Raw genomic sequence first — 24,892 nt, forward strand, 5'->3', positions numbered from 1 at the left:
TGAAGAGACTGCTGGAATAATTATTGTGTGGTATTCTGTAATACTAAAAAGAAAATAACTTAGATTGTTTAAAATAATTAAATTTCTCAGTCAATAAGTCAGCAAGTTGATAATTAGGTGCTCAGATGTCTGTTTCTCTCATCCTCAATCAGTATCACGGGAGTTGGGCACAAAAAGATACATATAAAAATAAAGGAAACGTTCAACAGGGTTGAGAATATTGGATTTCCTTTACTTTTGGCTATAGTTTGCCAATACCTGAGGAATAGCTCGTGAACAGCTTCTCCAAGTGTACAGCATTACAGCATACTCTTGACCCTCCTCTAGCATTTCATTCTGAAATTAGAAAGCAAGATTTGAAAAGTTAAATGTTGCAAAGTAAATCATATTCTGAGCCAAATATAAAAGATACTAATTTAGAGGTCATTTTTAAAAAAAAATAATAAAGTTAGCTTTAAGCACTAGAAATGTGTTACTTGCCACTTGTTCGGCAGCAATTACCAACACAATAAAACAGCACCAGTTACTAATAATCCTTGCAGTTGATACAGCACCTTATCACATCATCGAGACGTCTCAAAGAGCTTCGCAGGACATACTGCAAAGTGGTGTCATTGTGTATTTTGTGGGCAAATTCAGCAGCCAATATGCAAACATCAATGTCCCATAAAGAATTAAATACCAATTTTGTTTGGGGAGTTATTATTGGCTGGGCACCAGGAGAAACTACCTTCTCTTTTTGAACAGTGCTGTAACATCAACAGGCAGATGGGACCTCAGTTTCGTTTCTCATCCAAAGGACACATCTCTGACAATGCAGTACACCCAGCACTGCATTAGAGTGTCTTCTTAGATTACATGGGTTTTAAAACCCAACATGAGTTTGGCACTCCAGTGGCTCCTGCTCCAAAACACACATATGCACACTTTGGAGAAGAGAGGATACAGCTCAGATGTAATACCTTCCACAGTCAATTAGACTTCTGACAATTACTCAATGATCAATGGAAACTTGGATAAAGTACCGCTGCCCAAAGAGCCATATCTCATCAGGAATTGGTGTAAATATAAGTAAAACATAAACTTTGTATCTAAGACTAACTTACCATGCTAGAATGAACTGTTGCTTGTTCAATATACCTTGCAATGCCCGTAACAAAGGCATTTCGGTCTTCAAAGTTAGTATTGAAGTTTGGCTAAAGAGAAGGAAGAAAATGAGTTTATTCTATAACTTGAAATAAATTATACTTGGAAAAAGATCATCCTGGATTTTAAAAAATATTCATTTCTTTCCCTAAACAAGCTGAACACTAATCCCAAAGGTGAAAACATTTTTTGTAGCCTGCTGTCGTCTTCACTGCCCTCTCTGCATTCACAGTCACCTCTTCCTCCTCGTTTGACTATGCAGTGGAAACCTTTTAAACCAGACACAGCAGTGCCGGCAATTTTGTCCAGTTTAAGCAGCGTCCGAGGTTAACCGAAGATCTTCCCACCCAGCAGAGGAGCGGTGGCTGCGTATTCTCCCTCCCATTGTCGCCCCCATCGGACGGGAAGGGGAACCAATTAGCTGGAGCTCCAAGGTCACTGACAGCCTGGAGGTGCTTGTGAATGGATGGGCATCCTCTGCCCCCCCCTCACTGATTGACAGCCCAGAGCCGCTTGTGAATGGCTGGAGTCCACTGTCAATCAATCACAATTTGACTCTATCATCTCCATCCCAAAGCCGTTCGTGGCGAGTGAGTAGGCGCAGCAGCAACTAACACAGAATTTTCTGCGGGGTTCACTGGCATATTTAAAATAGCTGAGAATACAAACGAATCGGGCTGGGTGTTTTTCCGATTAACCAGCGTCCGGCTTAAATGGTGTCCACTTTATGCATGTATTTCACAGCCCTCTAACCTGGTATAATAATGATGAAGGAGGAGGTTCAATGCAAGGTTGTTGATCAGGCAATGGGAGGTCTTCCAACAACTCCACATTGGAGAGGGCATCTTCTAAAGTCACCTGCGTAGTCATGGTCCTTCTGGGAAAGGTAAGGGATGGAAAATTTAAAAAAACTAAAATAATTGCACAGCATAATTTTACAGAGCGACTTCAATAGATAAATTAGTCATAAAAAGTTCATTTCAATCTGGTGATGTTATATGTTCCAGTGATGATCACTGGGTAAAAAAAAACAAGCTTAAAATGCATATTTTATTAGTTTGGGAAATAAGAAGCGATGTAGATTCATAGAATGTATAGATTCATAGAATCAACTGGCCATTCGGTCCATCCAGCCTGGCTGATGTTTACACTCCACCTGATGCCTATCCTAGAAACTATCCCTAATCCCAATATCCTGGCTTTTTCCCCATATCCCTCAACTTTATTCTCTCTGAGCCTTGTGTCCAGTCTTTTTTTGAATGTGTATATGGTTGCCATCCAAACAACTGACCGTGGAGGAGAATTCCGTAGTCTTACCACTCTCGGTGTGAAAAAGGTTTTCCTTTCTCTGTGTTGGACCTCCGAGTTCTGAATTTAAAATTGCAGCCTCTAGTTCTAGACCCCCTGACCACCGGAAACTTCATCATCTTATATATCTCGATCATATCCCCTCTCAGTTTTCTGAGCTTCAAAGAAAAAGGTCCCAGTTTGTCAAGCCTTTCCTTATATCAAATTCAATAAATTCAATCGGGCACAACTACAATCCCATTATCATCAATAATGTTAGTGCATTTGTTTACTTCATTGCAAGAAACACTGGAGAACCCATCCACTGTATATTTAATTAGGCTCTGCTCATTTTATCAGCTTGGTTGAAACTGCAAGTCAAAATGAATCAATGATACCAGGAATCAATGTCTTGCAATATCTCTTCCTGATCAAAACTATTTGAAAAGCTAGACGTAAAGGAAGAACATATCCAGAGACGTAATGGGCTGTATAATTCTGCACAAGGTTAAGTTATAGAATATTTTACATCTCAATGTTTTAGATTTATCCTGTAAAACAATTCAATCCACGTTTTTAACCTTAAATATTTTTAAACTCGGTTTTCCAGGCAGAGGAATCAGTCAGTTCAAAAGAAGAAGCAGGCTCAGCAGCAAAGTCTACTACAGAACGGATAAAGGAACGTAACCGCAGTTATGCAAACAAAAAGCTCAGGACGAGCACCACAAATAAGACAATGAATGTCTGGCAGGAGTTAGAAGGCGGCAGTTCAATTGAACAATTATGTAATAGTCCTTTTATACTGTAGTTTCTCGAGTCTGGAAAGCCGCTGGGAAAAATTGATCCACTATTTCTCTACAGTCTCTGGCAGATTTTTGGAGGGAAATGACATTCCATTTAATGCATGGATATTACCGTGTAAGTATCTTGTTAATGTCAAGAGTTTTGAGTTTAAAAGTTTTCTGCATGAAACAGATAACTTTTGCAGAAGCTGGGAGATATATCTGACTAGAAGGCGATTTTGCTCTTTTAATTCTGCTTTGATTTGGAGAATAATATTATAATAAAAAGAACAATTTGTATTTATATAGTGCTCTCGCGCAGGGTAGCATCCCAGAGTGCTTAATAATAATTCTTGCATTTGACGTCGTGAGACGTCTCAAAGCGTTCACGGAATATACTGTAAAGTGAATTGACTAAGAAAATTCCAAAAAGGACTAACGTCTTGACACTATGATATGTACACTATGCCATCAAGACATCCAGGCATGCACAGAATGTCATCTGGCCGGCTCGCCACTGCGCTACATCTTTTCTTAGTTAGATCTCTTGTATGCAGAGACCATTTAAGAGTTGGGACTTCTCAGACCCACGTGGAGTCAGAGAACAACAACAACAAGATTCATTTATAGAGCGCCTTTCACATCGGGAGGACGTCCCAAGGCGCTGGATAGTTGGGTCGGGACCCGAGCATTGGGGGGAAATGGTCAGGGTGAGGGGAGGGAAGGGAGGGAGCGAGGAGGGGGTAGAGAGTCGAAAGGGGAGCTGAAGGCTCGGTCAAAGAGAAAGGTCTTGAGACCGGCCTTGAAGGAGGAAAGGGAGGAAGCGGCGAAGGCACTGGGGGATGGAGTTCCAGAGCCGCGGGGCTGAGAGGCTGAAGGGAACTAGTTGTTAAAGACTACTAGTCGGCTCTAAAGGCAAACTAATTGTGTAATGATAATAATAATCCTTGCATTCAATATAGCGCTTAATTATGTCATCAAGACATCTCAAAGTGCTCTACATTATATACTGTAATGTGTAGTCGGGCAAAAGGTGGCCAGTTTGTGCACTGCAGTGTCCCATAAACAGCCATGGAGTGAGTGACCAATTTTGTTTGGGGATTTTGTTGGGCAGAACACCGGGAGAAACTCCATTCTCTTTTGGAATAGTGCCATGGGATATTTAACATACACCTGAACAGACTGACAGGACCTAATGTCTCGTCCGATGGACGGCACTCCCGAGAATACAATCACATCCCCAGCACTGCATTGGAGTGTCAGCTTAGACTATGTGATCCAAGTCTCAATTTGGAGCTTCAACCCACAACCTTGTCACAAGTGGCGAGAGTGCACCATTGAGCCAGGCTGACACACGGTCTAAGAGATATTAATCAATTACAAATACAGACTGTGTGTTATAGATATCAGCAGAACCAAGATCATTTAATTACAATTGTAATTTAAAATTGTTATTGCCTTTCATTTATCTTTGACAGTAACATGCATCATATTTTAGAAACATCTGCTTTCTTATTTACTAATTTGCAGATGATGAATCAAGTGCAGCAGATGTGTTAACTAGATAATTAATTAAATACTGTACTTTATAGATACAGCACTTACCAAATTTAAATGTCTCAAATCGCTTCAGAGTTAATTGCTGTCAAGAGCACTCACTGAGTCTTCTGAGGCAATATCAGCAATATCAACATCTTGTATTTATATAGCACCTTTCATGTAGGATAACATCTAAGAGCAGCCATGTTGCACACAGAAAGGACCCATCAATAGCCCTTGAATAAATTTATGTGGAGATTGTTAATAGAAGAAACAAGTTTTCAAAGTTTTCAAATTTCAAATAACACGGGAGTGAGTGGACAGAGTAAGAACACACAGTTAACAGCTCAGTCAAAAGATGGATAAAGGTGATAAACTCCTAAAGGTAGTTTATGCTAAAGTATTAAACCTCTCACAAAACAATGGATCTACCCAAAGATACCAAATACTGTATATATCTAATTTCAGATTAACAGTACTGTACAAAACTGTGGTTTCCATGTTGCAGTGAAGTGTGAAGGTGGGCAAGGGAGTTGCCTGCAGAAGGAAGGTTTGAAAAGTAGTGTGGAGATGAATACAATACAAAATTACATTTGTAAAGCACCTTTCACGTCGGGAGGACATCCCAAGGCGCTGAACAGTCAGGGATTAGGGCCAGCATGGGGTGGGTAGGGAGAGAGGGAGGGGTTTGGGGATCAGGGAGGGTGGCCAAAGGCACGGTCGAAGAGACAGGTCTTGAGGAACCCCTTGAAGGAGGCAAGGGAGGGAGCAAGGCGAAGGGAATGTGAGACAGAGTTCCAGAGGGTGGGGGCAGAGAAGCTGAAGACCCGACCGTCGATGGTGGGGCGGGGCGGGCATGGGACATGGAGCAGGCCAGAGCCTGCTGAGCGGAAGGATCGGATGTGTTGTTAAGGAATTAGCAGGTCGGAGAGGTAGGAGGGGGCAAGGCCATGGAGAGCCTTGAAGGTGACAACGAGAATTTTGAACTCGATCTTCTGAGGGATGGGGAGCCAGTGGAGCCGGGCGAGGGTGGGGGTGATGGGGTCACGGAGCCTCACGGGAGAGGACACAAGCTGCAGATTTCTGAATGATCTGCATCTTGTGGAGGGAAGAGTTGGGAAGGCTGACGGGCAGGGCATTGGCATAGTCGAGCCTGGTTGTAACAAAGGTACGTATGAGGGTTTCGGTGGCCTGAGGGGTGAGGCAGTGGGCAATGTTGCAGAGGTGGGTGAATGTAGAGCGGGTCATGGCACAAATGTGGAGGAGAAAGGACAGTTGAGGGTCGAACAAGACGCCTAGGTTGATGAATAGCTTGAGGTGGAGCGTGCATCCTTAGATGCTGATGCCGCCAGTTCCTGAGGTGTGGAGACGCTGGCGCGAGCCAGTCAGGCGAGCCTCGGTCTTGCTGACGTTCAACTATAGAAAGTTGGCTCTCATCCAGGACTTGGTGTCTGCCAGGCAGACTGTCAGGACATCAGTGGTCCTGGGCTCGAGGGTGGGGACAGAGAGATAGAGTTGGGTGTCATCTGCTTACATAGGGATGAATGTTGTGGGCTACAGAATGAATATTGTGGAGTTTTTGTTTGATTATCGTTGGGGATTCAAGGAATTAAATCTACAGGAAGTATTCCAGGGAGATCAATGAGGTTTCCGCAGTTAAAGCGAGTTCTATGCGCTAACCAGTCTATTTCCACCAATGCTTTTTCCTACAAGGTCACTACTTTTCACAGTAATTGTTGCAAAGCGCTTTGAAACACTGAAAAATGATGAGCGTTATAAAAGTGCTGTTTTTCTTCCAACGTACATTTGGTTAATTTAAAAAAACCTTGCATTTGAGGTAGCAACTTATCAAGTGTTGAACCCATAAACTTCTGACTCAAAGCACTTCACAGAATTTACAGTTAGGTGTACTAACTGCGTATTTGTAGTCAAACATGGCAGACAATTTGAGCACAGCCATGAAGTGAATGATCAATTTTATTTAGAGGATTGTCGTCTCAGACACCGGAATAAACTCATTTTGATTTTGAAGGTTCACCTGAACGGTCAGAGGACCTGATATGGCTCCTCCGATAGTGCAAGGTTTACCAAGCATGCACTATAGTTGTATAGCAAAGGTAGGTTGTAAAGAAAGCTGATAGTATGCTCAGCTTTATACACAAGGGCAAACAGTACAAAACTAAAGCAAACATGATTTTTGTATAAATCATTGATTTGGCCACAATTGGAGTATTGCATCCAGTTTCGGGCACCACACTTCAGAAAGATGTTAAGGTGTTAGAGGGAATGCAAAGGAGGTTTACAAGAATGATTCCGGGGATGAGGGCTTGGAAGGTAGCTGTAAGCACAGCCGAAGAGACACCCGATCGAGTTGCACAAAATTATGCGGGGGTTTGTTATGATAAATAGGACAAAATAATTTCACCGATAGAGAAGTCAGTAACTAGGGGATTTAGTTAAAAGATGTAGCCACAAGAATGGGGAAGGAGACTTGGGAGGATGTTTTTCACCCAGGGATTGGTTGGGATGCAGAATATCCTGTCGAGCAGAGTGATGGGGATGAATTCTATTGTAGTTTTTAAAGAGGGAAGTAGACACACATATCAAAGAAGGGGTATGGGGATAATGTGGGAGTCAGGGTGACTGGAGTGATATCTTTGCTCTGTGAGCTGGTGCAGACTCGATGGTCTGAATGGCCTCCTTCTGCTCTGCAAATTTCTTTGTCTCGAACAGAGCCAAGATCGCAACGTTTTGCTTCCTGTGCAGCACATTTAATTTAGCACCTTAATTACTCACACCAGTGCTTCACATTGGTGTTGCAGCTTATCTGCTCTCTCCAGATAACTTTTCACAGTTCACACCAACATAGTATGCAAATGTCACCCACATTTACAGATCACTAGCAGCCTCTCTGCTGTCATTAAGGGCATTCTTTTCAAAAATAAAATAGTGTAAACCTTTAATTACTTTTCATTTGCAATGGTCTAATACGTCCAGAGGGAGGTTGGGAAACATCAACAACTTGCATTTATATAGCGCCCTTCATATATGCTGGGGTAGCATCCCAGAGCGCTTTAAAAACCTCAAGTAAAAAAGGAAATGTGAAAGAACACATTAAAATGAGTCAGGTGAAAATCAACTTTGTTTTTTTTAAAGCAAATTTTACTGGAAACCCTAACCACAAATTTCAGTGACAACAGAATTGATCACTTTGCACACACTGGAGTGAGTCACAAAGTGGGTACAAGCACTTTCAGTTTTTTGTTGGGGGGGAAGGCAACTAAAACCTACAATGAACCTTGTATATTCAGAACCTTGTATATTTGGAGTATGAATCAGAACTTTAATAACATCTCTAACAATCAACCAATGAAACAAAAATGTTACTAATTTTGGCTTTAAGCTATTGCATTATCGAAAAACACTCAGGAAATAACCTGACAACCTGAAATTCAGTCATTTTTCCACACTTTGAGACTTCTCAACGACGTGATTAGGTGCCTTATCAAATACAAAGTTTATTTATTATAACACGGGAACCAATACCTTGGATCCAGACCCTGCATTATAGCAAATTAACAACTTAATACTCCAGGGTGATACTGACAAAAAGCACTTTCTAACGCCTGAAAAATAAAATTTGGCAGTTTTCAAATAAATTCCTTTTTTTAAAAAACTAAAGATTTAATTTCTAAATAGTTGACTTCCCCTCAAACTCGAATAAGATCTATTTAAATAACAAACCAAAAACCATATGATAAACAATTGCAGTAATTTGTATGTAATAATAATCCTTGCATTTGATATAGCGCTTTTCACGTCTTCTAGACGTCTCAAAGCGTATGTAGATGTAACCGTTGCATAATTCAAATAATTAAAAGCATGAAAAGTACAATTTGCAATTCCTATAACCAGTCTCAACTTAGTACATGTTTTGACGACACTCAGTTTCTAAAACTCTAAAATGGCACATTTGTTGTTGCATTTACACCTACAGATAACTCAATGGATCTTTCATCTGAAAAAGCTTTAACCAAAGGTCCCCTTTGCTCTATCCTCCAAAAACATAACTACAAAAAACATTCAAAAGAAGAAACTGGTCAATTTCACAATCGGACAATTAAGCAATAGAAACACGAATATGCTGGAACATCACAGTAAACTCGGGTGTTGACAAGGAATTTAAACATCATTAATTGTTCAACAAAAATATACAGTCAATTCATTTTACAGTATATTCTGTGAAGCTCTTTGAGACGGTTCGAGGACTTGATAAGACGCTACATATACATCAAATTCAAGGATTATTTCCACTTGATAATCAAGTGCAAACCTCTGCCGCCTCGACCTCTCTGCTGCCTTCAATACCGTGGACCACTCCATCCTCCTCCACCACCTCTCCTCTCACTTCAACCTTCAAGATTCTGTCCTTGAATGGTTCAGGTGTTATCTCTCACACTGCCTCCAATTTGTCATCGCCAACAGTTTCTCTTCCAACCACCGCACAACCTCGTGTGGTATTCCTCAGGGCTCTGTCCTCAGTCCCCTCCTCTTCATCCTCTACATACTCCCTCTTGATGACATCATCCGCAGACATGGGGTCAACTTCCACATATACGCGGATGACACCCAACTCTATCTCTCTGCCTCCACCCTCGATTCCAGGACAACCGACATCCTGACAAGACCGTCAGTCTGACATCAAGTCCTTTATAACAGCCAACTTTCTACAGCCGAATGTCAGCAAGATTGAGGCTCTCCTGATTGGCTCACGTCAGCACTTCAGCACCTCAGGCTCTGGCAGCATCAGCACCACGGTTGCACACTCCACCTCACGAAGCCGTGCCTTCAGCTCCCCTCTAGACTCTCTACCCCTTCTTCACTCCCTCCCTTCCCTCCCCTCACCCTGACCATTTCCCCACTGCTCGGGTCCCGACCCAACTGTCCAGCGCCTTGGGACGTCCTCCCGATGTGAAAGGCGCTCCATAAATGCAATCTTGTTGTTGGCTTGTTGTAGGCAACTGGGCATCTTGTTCAAGGGAAGGAAAATTCAACAACAAGACCTCACCTCAAGACCCGACTACGGAAACTCCCCCCTTGTCGGCTTCCCCAACTCTTCCCTCCACAAGCTGCAGATCATCCAGAACTCTGGAGCTCGTGTCCTCTCCCACTCCAGGCTCCGTGACCCCATCACCTCCACCCTCTCCCGGCTCCACTGGCTCCCCATCCCTCAGAGGATAGAATTCAAAAACCTCGTCCTCACTTTGAAGGCCCTCCATAGTTATTCCCCCTCCTACATATCTGACCTGCTGACCCCCTATCAACCTGTTCGCTCCCTGCGCTCAGCAGGCTCCGGCCTGCTCCAGATCTCCAGCCCAATCCCCTAGAATCAGAGACCGGACTTCCAGCCTCTCTGCCCCCACTCTTTGGAAATCCATCCCAATCCCTTCACCTCGCTCCCTCTCTTGCCTCCTTCAAGGCACAACTCAAGATCCTCCTTCTCGACCATGCCTTCATCTGCCCCCTAACCCCTCTTTTCCACCCCCTCCCATCCCAACCCCCCCATGCTCGGGTCCTGATCCCTGACTGTTCAGCACCTTGGGCGTCTTCCCAATATGAAAACCGCTTTATAAATGTAATTTTGTTATTGTATTATTAACATACTGTTTCATTAAACAGTATCAACTATCTGCTGAGTCACACAACAACAACAAGATTGCATTTATAGAGCGCCTTTCACGTCGGGAGGCGCTGGACAGACAGGGTTTCGGACCCGAGCTGAAGGTCAGGGTGGGGAAGGGGGGTTCTTCCCACCTAATATTCAGTCCCTGACCAAACCTGCTTTCCTTCATCTCAGCAACATGCCCAACTACGCCCCTTACCTCACACCAGATTCTGCCAAAACAGTCATCCATGATTTTGTCACCTCCTGTCTTGACTTCCACAATGGACTCCTCACTGGTCTCCCCATTGTCCAACATCGTTTCTTACAGTTTACAGGGAAATGCTGCAAGAACTTCTAATCTACTTGTAGGCAACCAGATATGTAGGTTAAACATTTCCTTTCTAGAAAAAGGTGCAATACTGTACTGTATAAACTCATTCTCACCAGGCTCAGTCCTTCATATCAAAACAAACTATTAGTCCAATAACAGCAGCAGAGGCATCACAGGAATGAATGTAATTTAATGCATGCACCACCACAATACCTGAACTGATACTTATCAACCACAGAGTCTTGCTGTAATTGATCTGAGTCACACCACTCGAGCACTTTGGAAACCACAGGATGCTCTACTTAGTAAGTCTGTGCACAACCTCAGCTGTTCTTCTTCTTTACCTCATTATTCGGTCCCTGGCCAAGACTCTTTCCTTCAACTCACTTCCCCCTCCCTCACACCAGATGCTGCCAAAACAGTCAACCATGCTTTTGTTACTTTGATTTCTCAAATGCACTCCTCGCTGGTCTCCCCAGTTCCACCATCCACAAGGTCCAGGTAATCGAAGAGTCCTCCATCCTTACCCTCACCCGCACCAAACTCCGCACATCTATCACCCCCATCTTCACCGTGGCTCCACTGGCTCCTTGTCTCCAAATAAATCAATTTCAAGTTCTTCACCCTTGAATATAAATCCCTTCACAACCTAGCACCTCCCTATCTCTGATCTCCTCGTAACCCACTACTCTACCCATCTCCTTCACTCAGCTATCAGAGGCCTGCTATGTATCCTCTGCTGTACCATTGTAAGCTTCAGTTATTACACCTCCAATCTCCAGAACTCTCTGCTTCTACTTTCCTCTCTATCTTTAAATCCAATCTTAAAATCTATCTGTCAGTCATACCTTTGATCATCTTTGCCCCCCCTTCCAACTCTCTGAAGTGCTCCAAAGCTTTGGAGAGAGGAGGTCAGAGAGGTCGGGGGGGGGGGGGGTGCAGAGGAGTGGAGGGATTTGAAGGCAAGAGTGAGAATTTTGAACTCACTCTCTCCCTCCCAACTTCTAAAGCCCGCTTGAAAATTTAGCACTTTTGACTGTTCTTTCACATCATCTTTCTCTCCTCCCCCATTCAGACCCCCGAGATCCTTCATCCCTCCTCCCCCCCCACCCCCAAACTCAGGTACCTAACCAGCTGTGTAAAGCATTTTGAGACATCAATGCAAACAATGTTATGTAAATATAAGTTATATTGGATTTCTATGTAAATTGATGTCTGTTTGTGCTGCAAAATGGCCACCATCTGTCTACTTCATGACTTCTTAAAAAGGGATCTGGTTCCTCTGCTTTTCTGTAATGGTATTCCTGACTATTATTTGCATGCGACTGACAATAAAAGAGGAAGGAAATCGATGACAAATGAGAAAGAATTGACGCTTCATTCTATTGTTGAGGAAATAGTGGAAGGACGAACATGTAACGTGCGAGAATCCAAAATGTCTAAAACAACAACAACAAGATTCCATTTATAAAGCGCCTTTCACGTCAGGAGGACGTCCCAAGGCGCTGCACAGTTGGGTCATGACCCGAGCAGGGGGGAAATGGTCAGGGTGAGGGGAGGGAAGGGAGGGAGCGAGGTGGGGGTAGAGAGTCGAGAGGGGAGCTGAAGGCACGGTCAAAGAGAAAGGTTTTGAGACCGGCCTTGAAGGAGGAGAGGGAGGAAGCGGCGAAGGCACTGGGGGATAGAGTTCCAGAGCCTCGGGCTGAGAGGCTGAAGGCCCGGCCACCAATGGTAGGGCGGTTGGGGCGGGGGACGTGGAGTAGACCGGAGCCGGAGGAACGGAGGGTACGGGCAGGTAGGTAGGGGGATAGTAGGTTGGAGAGGTAGGAGGGAGCGAGGCCGTGAATGGCCTTGTAGGTGAGGATGAGGATCTTGAAATCAATCCTCTGGGGGATGGGGAGCCAGTGGAGGCGAGTGGGTGGGAGTGATGTGGTCGCGAAGCCTGGTGCGGGACAGTACACGAGCTGCAGAGTTCTGAATGAAAAGGCAAATAAACTTCAACACGAGTTCATCAAAGCATTACTTCAAATTTGCATTCCCATTTTAGTTGGGAATGCATTTTCTAATACCACGTCAAGTTTTTCTTTGAAGCAGAGAACCTGAAAGTCTGAAACAAATGTGGTCAGCATGGTCTGTTCAGTCAGAATCATCAGGCTTGCAAGCCAAACCAAAAGCTGCTTTGCTCAGCACTACTCAATTCAGTCTAACATGAAGCACTTTATTTATTCTCCATGAAAGGTGCTATTCAAATGTAAGTTGTTGGTGAACGTGTCACTTAATTCTCTACTGTTATGAAATTAATAGTGAAATGCTTGAAACTGTTACTGAAAAGATCACTAAATATTACTTTCAACTACCTTTCCGGATGACCTGTCACTTGTGACAACAGAGGTAATTTATTCCGTTACTTCTGACCTTTTTTTCCAGTGGCCAAAGTCTCTTTAACAAAAAGCTTAAAATCGCTGAAAACTACACGACTGATGAGAGTAATCGTATAGGCCTTTAGACATTCCAAGAATGAATTATGGTTGTTCAGGAAAAAGATCAACCACAAGTGTAACAATTATAACATACATATATACACATACACACACACACACTCCAGGATAGTTTTACATTACACTAACTTTAAAACCTTTTTCCTTTGGCTATGGAAATGCATCATGTTAAGAACAATATGCAAGATTGTATATTTTTTAAATAATTTATTAAATAATTTATCGTGCTGAAATGTCTGAAAACACTCACCAGTACAGTAATTAGTATTGAGCATCTGGAGGATTGTTGACCAGGATTGAAAATTACATGGAGTTAAAAAAAACACTGAATATCGTATACAGGACAATTAACTGAGCTTGTGACAAAACAGCCAAACAATCTAGTGAACAATCGCAGGCAGCAAAAATGTATTGATCAGGTTTGCGTCAGCATTTATACCACTTAGGCTTCAGCTACAAATGCCCTTTGGCAATCATGTGCATTTGTGTGGACAGTTCAACTGGTAAAATCAAACAAATCCTCCCACTAGCTTCAGGCTACCAAAATGGGCATTTATTTTTAACCATACAATGAGTTTTTACAGTACTTTGCATGCTGAAGTAGATGATTAATGTCCCAGATCAACAATTTTCAAAAAGTAATGGCACTGGTTATGACTAATGTGTCTAATTCTGCTTTTACAGTTGCTGGATCAGCTTTTAAAAATATATCAAATCTATTTTAGAATACATTTACCATGTTTAAACACCCACTGGCTGAATTTTGAATCCCAGCAGTATAACAAAAGTATGAAGCCCTAATCGCAAAATATCATTCAAGCCATATAACTTGAATTCGTTAAGACTACAGTAAATCCAGGACAACTATTGTTATTACTTGAGGCATGTTCAGTTCCCCATTTACAAAAGGCACATGTTATTTGTTTTCAGCTTGCGTTCATGCCTGACAGAACACAAAACCCTCAAACACTATGCCAACACCCTGCTTGTCGGCCTTCCCAACTATTCCCTCCACAAGCTGCAGATCATCCAGAACTCTGCAGCTCGTGTCCTCTCCCACACCAGGCTCCGTGACCCCATCACCCCCACCCTCGCCCGGCTCCACTGGCTCCCCATCCCTCAGAGGATCGAGTTGAAAATTCTCATCTTCACCTTCAAGGCCCTCCGTGGCCATACCCACCCCACCCCATCTCTCCAACCTGCTAATCCCTCATCAACTGGTCCACTCCCTCTGCTCAGCAGGCTCTGGCCTGCTTCATGTCCCCCTCCCGGCCCACCCCACCTCTCTGCCTTCAGACTCTCTGCCCCCACCCTCTGGAACTCCATCCCACATTCCCTTCACCTTGCTCCCTCCCTTGCCTCCTTCAAGGCACACTTCAAGACCCTCCTCTTCAACCGTGCGATTGGCCAATCTCCCACCCTCCCTGATACCAAACTCCCCCGCGTGGATCCTAATTCCTGAATATTCAGCACTTTGGGATGTCCTCCCGATGTGAAAGACGCTTTACAAATGTAGTTTGGTATTGTTAAATACAACAATCTGCCACATAATTGCGATATGTTCACTTTCAAATGTATTTTATGTATTTAACATTAACAGTAGAATTTGGTTTGACCACACCCAGATGGACAAACGCAGGCAGATTTTTTTTAAAAAAATTACATTAAATCAAAGCAGAAACTCCCCACAGTCACTGATTTTCTATTGAGTGTGCGCTGATGCACACATGAACGCTAGTCTCAGGAAATCAGCCCCTCCCTGCTGAACTCCCAGCTGTGTGTGGTTTCATGTCAAAAGAGGGCTGTGTTTGCATTTTTCTTTAAGCAAACCGCTGTTTGTTGTGAAGCCAGGAGTCTAAATTTGGCAGTGCACTTTCTTATCAGCACACAAAAGAAACAAGTACGTTCAGCTGTAAAATAATAAATCAACTGCCCAACACAAACCTCAAATGATAATAATCCTTATATTTGATACAGCACCCCATCACGTTGAAGCATCTGAAAGTGCTTCAGAGTTTTTTTTTGTGAAGTGCTGCAAATGTTTCGCCCACAAATATACGGTCAATTCACTTTACAGCATATTCTGTGACACGCTATGAAGACGTGAAAAGCACTGTACCAAACGCAAGGATTATTATTATTATATTATTATAAATGAGTTTTGTTAGTGAACACAGCAACCAATCTGCACATGCACTTCCCACTAAACCGGCAAGTCGAAGTAATGGGGAGGGTGACACTGGCTGGACAAGCAGTGGGAAGCTTGTCAGAAAATGCTCCCAATAGCAAGTTACGGACTTTTCACTGGTTAAACCACAGCAGTGCCTCAACAAACATTCTGGGGCCCCCAAGCTTTGGTTCTCGCCAACTTTCACCGAACACCTATTCCCTTATTTGCATCTTATAAGCAAACTGGACTTAAAGGAGAGAGTGCACGTTCTATTCCAGACATGGGGAAAAATGCAGGGATAGATGACATAAATTTGTGGAATTCCCAGTCTAGTTTTGACACTCTTAGGCATGGAAATGGGTTTCTGCACGTGTCAAACACCTAGCTGACTAAAACAAAAGTAACTAGATTTGGTTTGCTAATTATTTCCACTTCACTTCAGGAAGTCCAACCAAGCAGAATTGCAGAAACAAACTATTTTTGGAAATATATATTCATCTGTATTATGAAAATGTGAGGAATAGGACATTTTCAGAAGCATGTTTGTCCAATGCAAGACTTCCTCATCTTAAGATGCAAAATATATTGCAACCTAAAAGGAACGGGCACCACAATATTGAGTCTCAGAGTGGTTCATTGCTCAAAAGTTGAGATCCCTGATCCTTTTTCATCAGTTCTCCTTGCCTTTCTTTACTTGATGATAAAGTGCTTCTTAAGAGAAACTGCTGGAGAAGCAGAAAATTATATTTCCACAAATCAGTTTACCAAATAAATCATAAGCAGAAGTCTTGCAACCTTTTGGGAAGTTGGATGGTTGTGCAAGATAAAAAGGTGTATTCCTGCCTCAAACTTACTGAAATATTACATAGTTCCCCACAGCATGCCAAATGATAATCTTGTTAAAATTATTTAACCTGGATTTTAACAGACACTAAATTTGTAGGTGGCAAACAATTCATTTTGAAGTTATTGTTGATGAATCTGTCCCTTAATTGTCTGAATAACTTGTGCAACCTACTCAATTCAAACAGATTTTAAAAGTATTTTATTTAGAACATTTAGGGAGAGTGTATAATGCACTACCTTCAAATACAGTTACTACACTTTGCAATGAATCCTGTCATTTTGATGTATTTTGAGGTGTTGAGGCAACATGCTAAGGTACTATATCAAACGCAAGGATTACTATTATTTATTGGCGATATGAGGATAAGAACATGAGGATTTTCAAACCTCAGGAGTTTAATACAGAAAAGTAATCACTGTATTTGTTACAGCAACTTTTCACATCGTCAAAAAGTCTCAAATGCAACACTGAATTTGAATGTAAACTGTACTGACTGTATTCATAGGCAAACATGGTTGGATAATGCTGTGCGCAATTGGCTGCCGCGTTTCGAACACAAAATACACAGTCAATCCACTTCAGACATTCTGTGAAGCGCTTTGAGACGTCTCAACGACATGATGAGTCGCCTTATCAAACGTAAAGAGTATTATTGTTAATTATTATTATTACTACAGCCAATTTGTGCACATCAATGCCCAACAAACAGCCATGGACAGCTTTATTTCGGGGAATGTTAGCCAGAACTCCAAGAGAAACTCTTTTCAAATACGTAGTACAATGGGATCATTAACATCCGCCTGAACAAGTAAACTGACGGTTCATCTCAAAAGCCATCTGATCAATGGCTCTTCTGAGAATGCATCACTCCCCCACCACTGCACTGATGTGTCTGCCAAGATCAGGGGGATTCAACTGGAGCCCGCAGGCTGCATTCGGTCCAGGGGATGATTTATTCAGGCCCTAAAACCATTTCCAACTACAGGCTGACCGCTCCCTCCCCGGCGAACTGTCCTCGCGTTACAGCAGCTCAATGCACGGGGAGTGTACATAATGCTGGCCATTGCTGTAGCCTGTCAGGCGGTCCCTCTCGAGTTAAGCGGAAGGCAAGCAGTAAATATAACCTCCCATCAGCTCTCTTCTTTCGCTGCCAGACAGTGAGCCATGTGACTGATTGACATAAAGAGAGGGGGAGAGAGAATGATTGGGAAAGCAGAAGAGAGGGAGAGCGAGTGTTAGAGAGAAGCTGTGCGAGAGAATGAGTAAGAGAGAGTGTGTGGGAAAGAGTGAGCGCAGCGAGTAAGAGAGGGGAAGAGAGAGAAACAGAGGGAGAGGGGAGAGAGAGAGAAACAGAGGGAGAGCGGAGAGAGAGAGAAAAACAGAGGGAGAGGACAGACAGGGACTGGAAATAAGGGCAGAGTTTTGTGGTTCACTGTCAGGACAGATGATCGGCCGCAGGGGATAGCTGGAGTAGACTCTGAGCGACGTGCCATATAGATTCCTCACAGCGAGCTCCTTCTTTCCCCAGTGAGAAACTCCTCTAAGGACTTCATTCCCACTCCCCACCTCTGCAATCTCTCTCCCCCCATTCAAGGCACATCAAGACCTAACGCTTTGACCGTGCTTTTGGTCATCTTTTCCCCTCCCCATCCCACCTCTCTCAGCTCCCATCCCCAGCCTGAGGGCCCAGCCAACAGTGCGCTTTGGCATGTCCTTCCAACGTGGAAAAGGCGCTGTGTAAATGTTAGGTTATGTTTTTGGAAGAGGAAACACAAAAATATTATTTAAGCAGCCCAGGTGTTTCTCAAGCCTGGCATCTGTCCTCAGCAGCCAAAAGGTTGGACCTCCCTGGCCTAGATCATGACCTCAAAGTCCTGACGTGGGGCTTGAAACCAAACCTTCCAACTTAAATTCCGGGAAGATCATTACCACCTGTTCCAGAACATTGTTTTGTCTTAGTGAATGCCCCCCAACCCTCCCGCCACCTTCGTGTGTATCAGAATTTGAACCAACTTTGTTTCTGATGTCTTCTGGTGAACTACAATTTTAATTCTCTGGATTCAGCCCATGCTCACATTATTAGAGATGACAGCTCAGTAGAAGTTGAGAGCCCAGCACTGCCTCTTACCAACCCACCTGCCACACTGAAGCCAGCGGGTCCTGAAGACACAAATCAAGATAAAACCAAATATAAATAAGAAAGAATAAAAGTTGAAGATAATAGTAGGTTAGGAGTAAAATACTACCCCAAAATGGCATTAATTGCTATAATTTTAATACATTGCGTTCCAACTGTCTTGCATTTCAACAGCAGCCCGAGGTTACCTGGTTAAAGTACCAATTGCTGTCAAGGGAGAAACAAATCCCACTCCTAGCCCTCTGCAAATGGCAATCTAGTGTTGTCAGTAGGATTTCAAAGAAGCATAATGTTGGGCGCATAAACATCGTCAAATAAATTGAGAGAAACATCCAAGAGTACAAGTATAATCTTTGGGACTTTCGAAACTTAAAACATCCTCAGGGAGCATTCTCAGCCAATGCAACAGGAGGGCAGGCGAACATATCTACAAGATGATCACCAGCGAGAGTAATTTAAAATGATGAATTATGAGTAACCACAAGCAGTGTTTTCCACAGCATTAAAAGCCTTCAGACTTGCCTGCAATTTTGCATTATTGCTGCCAATATGCCTTGCCTTTATATAGCATGCTTCATGTAGGATTTCTCAGAGCTTCACAATGAGACGGCCAGCTGCCAAGCAAGGAAGAGTGGGACGGGGTAGATGCAGTTGGGATATGCAGTCGGCCCAAGTAAGTTGAGCGTAGGGGGCGAGCGGAGGAGTGGGGTAGGAAAAGATCACAGATAGGGAGGTGCTGGACTGTGAAGCGATCTATTCATTTTACAGTATATCCTGTGAAGCTCTTTGAAACGTCTTGAATACGTGATATGGCACTATATCAAATGCAAGGATTATTATTGTGTCAGAACCCGCCTAACCAAAGAAAAAGCAATTAGGTTATAATTTGATGTAGCGCCTTATCAAATTGTCAAGATGTTTCAGAGTGCTTCACAGGTTATATTTTAAAGTGGTTTGACTGTATATTTTGTAGGTGAAACATGACAGCCAGTTTCCCTTAAGCCACACAGCAATGGCTGAGAAGCAGTTGTAGAGTGAGTGCCCAATTTTACTTGGGGGATTGTTAGCCAGGTCACCGGGAGAGAAACTCCCTTCTCTTTTACAAAAGTGTATTTCAGAAGAGAAGGTTGTCCTCCATCTGGAAACCCCCAAAATATTTAAAGCTTATAGACAGAACAGGTGTTGCCGACTCAAATCCCAATCTGGGCTGAGATAGCTGATCCCAGTCTGGGCTGAATTAATGTCCTCAGTAAGTCGTTGGGCTTGGTGCGGGGGGAGGGAGAAGTTCCAGATCATGATCCTGATTACTATGTGCCTGTGGACTTTGGGTGAAGGCAGGATCAAGTTTGCTGTAATACCCCAATGGTCAAATAAGTAATTTGCCGGAATAATCATAAACAAATAAAAATAGTAAAATACTTGCAGAATATTAGGAGAAAGAAACAGCACAAAAAGTGTTCAATCCTTCCAACCATTTATTGTATACATGGTGATACTGGAAGAGTTTTGCCATAGTATTTAATTGTAGTAGTTAAACGGGGCGGGGGCAGAAGCAGGGTCTCTTTGGGAGTTGAACTGGCTCCAAGGTGACATGTTTGGCCATAGAATGTCGGAATAGCTCTCTGTGGCAGTCTTGGTAATCCAGTTCCTATGCCAGGAGGGTACGCAGGGCACTGCCAGCCTGGCGCATAAGTGCGACCTGGAGGGCAGTCCAGTCACTGGGGGCAGGGAGTCATCCCACTCAGGCCCTGTTAACCCTGCAAGTCAAAGCCCTAACTAGTAGGGTGGTCTTAACTGGACAAGCAGTGGGAAAGCTTGCCAGACTGCGACACCAATGGCAAACTATGTGGTTTTAACTGGTTAGCCTCCAACAGTTATCCCAACGCAAACTCTGGGGTCCCCAAGCCTTAGTTCTTGCCAAATTGCACCTAATACTTTCCGGAATCAGGTAAGCAGGATGCATCCGTCCTTCCAGGGAGACTTCCAACCATCTATTTCTGGACTTTCCAGTGTAGGTGGGATGCATGGAATTCTCAGTTTGTTAGGATACTCTTCAGCACGGGGATGGACACCCAACTGACCCCAAAATAATTAATTTAAATGTAGATGCTTCTTTTATAAGCTTCGAATTCAATAGAACTTCATCAGAAATTAGTGATTCTTCTAAGATAACCAGAGACCACAAACGTCCTCCCTTTGGGTGTAACAGTACAATCAGCTAAAACGTACTAAAATAGATTTTTTAAAAACAACTTAAAGTAGAACTGCTTCCTCACTGTGGTTAGTTATCATTCGAAATGTGAGTCACCTGAGAATACAGTAAATGCACGATCCCACCCACCAACCTAACCCCATTTCTCAGACAGCAGGACACCAAAGGCTCAGCATCCTATTTATTGCTCGGTTTCCCCCGGAGACAGTCTGGGTTAAGGGCACACTATACCAAACAAATAATAATGTAAATTGCAATTGGATACGGGACGCATTAGAGGTTGCTCCTTAAAAACTAAACCGCCGACAAGATATTTGTGAGGCACTGCTGTGCACTTTTGAAACATTTTGACATTCTATGCACGACGACGACTTCACATAGAGCAACGTCCCAGAGCGCTGTACAGTGGTGCGTGTGGCACAACGTGGAGCACGAGGTGACTGTGGGCACAGTTGAAGAGGAAGGTCTTCAGGTGCAACCTGAAGATGGGGAAGGGGGGTGCAAGGCGAAGGGGGGGTTCAAGATAGAGGGATAGAGGGATAGATTTCTGTGCCATTTCTTTCTTTCAAATGCAAGGATTATTATTTTAAAGCTACTCAAAGTTTAGCAGTAGAAATACTTTCTGAACAATAAAATGGCCTTTCAATTAATCCTTTATCAAACTTTTAAGCACAATCTGACTTCTGCCTCAGTGGCAAAGAAAACTAACCGTTTCACTTCCGCTTATGCCTTTAACTGAGCATTTTACAAAGTGTGGGGATTCAAAAGTTAAGCGCAGATTTTTTTTCTGTTTAAAAACAAAGTTTGAAACATTCCAATGGTCAATTTAAAACAAAAAATGGAGCGCAGCAGAGCAAGTGTGTGGTGGGGGGGCGGCGCGGTGGGGGGGGGGAGAATGGGAAAATAATATCTCCAAAAATTTACAAAACAAAATCTGAGTCGAAATTGTTGGGTAATTTTTTTTAAAAAAAGCAAAAGTTGCATAACTTCACAGCTCGGAAAGCGAGAAGAGAACAAATCAGTGAAATAATAATAATAATAATATTCCTTGGGTTTGATACGGGGCCTTATCGCGTCTTCGAGACGTCTCAAAGCGCTTCACGGAATATACGGCAAAGTGTACGTTTCGTGGGTGAAACGAGTTAGGAAAGTTGTGCGTGTGTGCGTGTGAGTGTGTGTGTGTGAGTGTGTGTGTGAGGTGTGTGTGTGTGAGGTGTGTGTGTGTGAGGTGTGTGTGTGTGAGGTGTGTGTGAGAGTGTGTGTGTGAGAGTGTGTGTGAGTGTGTGTGAGAGTGTGTGTGAGTGTGTGTGTGTGTGAGAGTGTGTGTGTGTGTGTGAGTGTGTGAGAGTGTGTGTGTGAGTGTGAGAGTGTGTGTGAGTGTGTGTGTGTGAGAGTGTGTGTGAGTGTGTGTGAGAGTGTGTGAGAGTGTGTGTGTGTGAGAGTGTGTGTGTGAGAGTGTGAGAGTGTGTGTGTGTGTGTGTGAGTGTGTGTGTGTGAAGGAATGTATATTGTTTAACAGCAGGAATGAGAGGCAGCGGCAGAGACAACGGGAATGACGCCTCCCAGTTGTTATGTCAGTAGGTGTGGCTGGGAAGTGAAGTGAAGTTCGAACCCAAAAAAAAAGGGCCCGTCCGCACACAAAAAAAAGTACAGTAAATCCCAGACTTAAAGCCAAATAAAAGGGGTTTATTTGTTTGGGTTTCTCACCGCGACCTGAAGCGGAGGGGAGGGGAGGGGAGAGGAGGGGAGGAGAGGGGGCGCAGCGCAACGGCCTCGATTGCCTTCTTTTTACTGCGTTTAATCTTTTTTAAAAAAAATAAAAACTTTGAATCCACCCGGAAAAAAAACTCCGGCCTTTCCCGAGTCCTGCCGAGCTGCAGCCTCGCACACTCACTCACTCACTCTCACACCGCCTCACACTCACCGCCTCACACTCACTCACTCACAACCTCACACTCAATCACTCACACTCACTCGCTCACAACCTCACACTCAATTACTCACTCACAACCTCACTCACTCACAACCACTCACTCACTCACCGCCTCACACTCACTCACAACCTCACTCACTCACACTCACTCACTCACCGCCTCACACTCACTCACAACCTCATACTCACTCACAACCTCACTCAATCACTCACAACCTCCCACTCAATCACTCACTCACTCACAACCTCACACTCAATCACTCACACTCACTCACAACCTCACACTCAATCTTACTCACACTCACTCACTCACAACCTCACTCACTCACCGCCTCACACTCACTCACAACCTCACACTCACTCACAACCTCACTCAATCACTCACACTCACTCACAACCCCTCACTCACTCACCGCCTCACACTCACTCACAACCTCACACTCACTCACAACCTCACTCAATCACTCACACTCACTCACAACCTCACTCAATCTTACTCACACTCACTCACTCACAACCTCACTCACTCACCGCCTCACACTCACTCACCGCCTCACATTCACTCACAACCTCACTCAATCACTCACACTCACTCACTACCTCACACTCCCCGCCTCACACTCACACTCAGTCACAACCCGCTTCACTACCGCCCGCGACCCCCCCTCACACTCCCCCTCACACTCTCCCCCCCCCACTCCCCCCCTCACACACACACTCCCCCTCACACTCCCCCCCTCACACACACTCCCCCCTCACTCCCCCCCCCCCCCACACACACACACAGAGAGAGTCACTTCCAAACAACTCATCGACACACACACGACATTTTTTTAAAAAAAAAAAGTGGTTTGAAATCTCTTGCGAAGAGTTTCTGAAGTGACTGACCTGACCCCCGGGGCCGCGGGGCCTCCCTCTCCCCCTCCCGCGCTCTCTCTCTCTCCTTCTCTCCTTCTCTCTCCTTCTCTCCCTCTCTCTCCCCCTCACGACGACTCGGTCTCTCCTCGAAAGGCTCCGTCCATGAAAAGTTCGCGGTTCTCTTTTTTTTAATGAAAAACGAGGGCGCAAATCACTCTCCTCACAGCTCCCGGGTGTGTGGGTGGGTGTGTGTGTGGGTGTGTGTCCGTCCCCCCTCACTCCTCCCTCCCTCACTCCTCCCCCTCTCCCCCTCCGCCGTCACTCCGCTTCCCTCCAACCGCCGTCCCCAAGATGGCGCTGTCCCGTCCAGGGACCGGTCCAGAAACCCCGAAAGTAGCCCAAAGGCCGCCCGGCACGAGCCCAAAAAGTAGCCCAATTCTGATGCAGCAGAGCGTGTGGCCCCAATTGTAGGTTTTTTTTTAACATAACGACGATAATAATAATAATAAGAAGAATAATAATAGCAATAATAATAATAATAATGTTGGCATTTTGATTCTCGACGTCTCAAAGCGCTTCGCGGGAATAGGGCCCTAAAAGCGAACCGACCGTTTATATTTGGGACGTCCTCCCGACGTGAAAAGCGCTATATCAAATGCAAAGATTATTATTATTATTATTTATTATTATTATTTGTGGGCGAAACGCGGAAGCCCCACAGCCGTGGATTGAAAATGACCGAGTTATCCTTATCGTTTTTTTTTTTTTTGGCACCCAGCCCGAGCAAATCCGCCGACGTCGTCCCGTCTCCTTGCATTTTTATCGGACTACCGAGCCTTGTCGCGGCGTAGAGACGGCGCAAAGCGCTGCGCAGGATATACTGTCAAACGCAGTGATTGGGCATTTTTTGCGGGTGAAACCCAGCCGCCGGTTTGCGCAAAGTCCCTTCTTGAATTGTGCCACGTCCACCCGGCACAATGTTTAGTGTCCGCCTGAACAGGTAGACCGGACCTCGGTTTAACACCTCACTAAAGGATGGCACCTCTCACGACGCAGCACATCCCCACTCAACTCAACACCAAACCCCAACGCAGTCCCAACAGATCGTCAACGGCTGAGATTTCGTCCACTCACTCACACCCTCCTCCAAATATTGTGCTTTGCCGCGGCAAGCGCTAGGAGCAGTCCAATTTCACAACGTGCATTCGTACTAGTTTGTACAATTATAAATTCATACAAGTTTCGCCCCCAAAATACAGTCAATCCACTTCACAGTAGATCCTGTGAAGCACTTTGAGACGCCTCAATAACATAAGGCGCTATGTCAAATGCAAGGATTATTAATAATAAATAAGACTCGCATTTGATATAGCGCTTTTCACATCTTTTCATGACTCAAAGCGCTTCACAGAATACACTGTACAGTGAATTGACTGTATATTTGTGGGCGAAACACAGCAGCTAATTGCGCACAGCAGCGTCCCACA

The 24,892-nt window shown here is 44.1% G+C and overlaps 1 protein-coding gene across 2 annotated transcripts in view; it reads right to left on the minus strand.

The window, feature by feature from the left end:
* Nucleotides 1-23,503, minus strand: part of cyfip1 (cytoplasmic FMR1 interacting protein 1) — a 97,369-nt gene extending 73,866 nt beyond the window's left edge. For both annotated transcript variants that reach the window (XM_007891098.2, XM_007891101.2), the window contains exons 1-4: nt 23,436-23,503; nt 1,900-2,023; nt 1,107-1,196; nt 259-336 (exon numbers count right to left, since the gene is read on the minus strand). In XM_007891098.2, coding sequence (XP_007889289.1) covers nt 259-336; nt 1,107-1,196; nt 1,900-2,016 — 285 coding nt within the window. In that variant the 5' untranslated portion in view covers nt 2,017-2,023; nt 23,436-23,503. The remainder of the gene's footprint in view (nt 1-258; nt 337-1,106; nt 1,197-1,899; nt 2,024-23,435) is intronic.
* Between the last annotated feature and the right edge of the window lie 1,389 nt (nt 23,504-24,892).

The sequence above is a fragment of the Callorhinchus milii genome, unplaced genomic scaffold, assembly GCF_018977255.1.
Source record: "Callorhinchus milii isolate IMCB2004 unplaced genomic scaffold, IMCB_Cmil_1.0 Scaffold4, whole genome shotgun sequence".
NCBI lineage: Eukaryota > Metazoa > Chordata > Chondrichthyes > Chimaeriformes > Callorhinchidae > Callorhinchus > Callorhinchus milii.